Source organism: Spinacia oleracea, chromosome 6 (genome assembly GCF_020520425.1).
Source record: "Spinacia oleracea cultivar Varoflay chromosome 6, BTI_SOV_V1, whole genome shotgun sequence".
Classification (NCBI taxonomy): Eukaryota; Viridiplantae; Streptophyta; class Magnoliopsida; order Caryophyllales; family Amaranthaceae; genus Spinacia; species Spinacia oleracea.
In genome coordinates this window covers 80,825,805-80,827,321 of record NC_079492.1, presented here as the reverse complement: position 1 = coordinate 80,827,321, position 1,517 = coordinate 80,825,805, and the positions used below count along the sequence as shown (strand labels likewise).

At 32.6% G+C, this 1,517-nt stretch overlaps 1 protein-coding gene across 1 annotated transcript; it reads left to right on the top strand.

Moving 5' to 3' along the window:
* The first annotated feature begins 625 nt into the window (after positions 1-625).
* Positions 626-1,171, top strand: LOC110798053 (uncharacterized). The gene has a single exon (XM_022003182.1). It carries the CDS (start codon positions 626-628, stop codon positions 1,169-1,171), a length of 546 nt encoding a protein of 181 aa, XP_021858874.1.
* The last annotated feature ends 346 nt before the right edge of the window (positions 1,172-1,517 follow it).

The following is a 1,517-nucleotide window of genomic DNA, read 5'->3' as shown; positions in this document are numbered from 1 at the left end:
GTATTAACTACCTTATGAAAATTTTATTTTAGACTACTACCTTAAAATATCCAATTTATTTGTATTTACTATCACTTTACAGTTTTCTCATTTTCAAATTGAGATATATCTTTCGTTTCTTAATAATTTTAAGTGATTTAAAACCCATTCTTATCATTTATGTGTAAGGATTCCATAGGGATCTTTCTTTTAAAAAATTTTAAAAGGTAAACGAATTAAATATTATTGGTAAAATTTTAAAATATTTTTAAATTTTCAAACGAATTGTTTTGAAATGTCGTCATTCTCAATGAAATCCCTATAGAAAAAGAAAAATAATGAACTTTGAATAACTTTAAACGTTTAAAAAACGAAAGAGAAATCTTAATTTTTTAAATGAGAAAACTGTAAAGTGATAGTAAATTAAAAAAAAAATAGAAGTTTAAGGTATTAATTTAAAATAAATATTTCATAAGGTAGTAAATACAAAAGTGGTGTATTTTTATGGTATTTTACATCCCTTTATTTCATTTTTAATTAATGAACAAATTAATTGCAATTTATTCAAGGGTTTAATTTTATTAAATAATTAGTTTAAATTTAATTATAATAATTAAACTAATAAAATTAAATTTCGAGTAGAAACATGATGATGCAAACTGGTAATTTTGACCAGTTTACTTATGCTGGCAAATTCAAGATCAACAAAATGTATAAATACTTGCATGATATTGGAGGGCATGTGGCCTGGAAGAGAATCATCTGTAATAGTAAAGCTACCCCTAAACCTGCTTTCATTGTATGGTTGGCATTGCATAAAAGACTACCTACTAAAGATAGGTTGAGAGGGTGGGGGATAAACATTTCTGGGATCTGTGAGTTATGTCAGGCTGCTGATGAGAGCCTTGACCACTTATTTTTCGATTGCACTTTCTCCAAGGAGGTTTGGAGTGGTGTTCTTCAGCATATGGAGGCCAGTAGGTCAGTAATACAGTGGGAGTTGGAGGTGCAGTGGTGTTCAATCAAGAGCAGAAGCACTAAAGCAGCTGATATCAGGAGAAGCATTGCCTTTGCTGAAACTGTCTATGCTTTGTGGCTGCAGAGGAATGCCAAGATTTTCAATAACAAAATTGAACCTATTGATTGTATTGTTAGGAGAATTTTATTCATAGTGGCCTATAGATGTGAGTAGGTAGTTTGCTCTTTTTGCTTTGTTGGTGTGGTTCCCCTTCCTGTTGGTTGGAACTACTTGGTGTACTGGTGTTGGTGTTTTCACCACTTTGGTAATAATATTCCTTATTATTTGCCAAAAAAAAAATTAAATTTCGAGAAAAAGGTATAAGCACGAAACAACAATTAATTAAATTCGTCACTTAACGTGCATAATAGCCCAATGCCATAGCACGCATGCGCAACAGTCAAGGCAAGGCCCATGGACGCAGGGCCCATGCCTCGTCAAGGTACATCATAAACAATGTTGTGGCCCCTGGCCATGGCACGAGGCCATGCAATCGCACAAATGCACGCAAGTAGAGTAG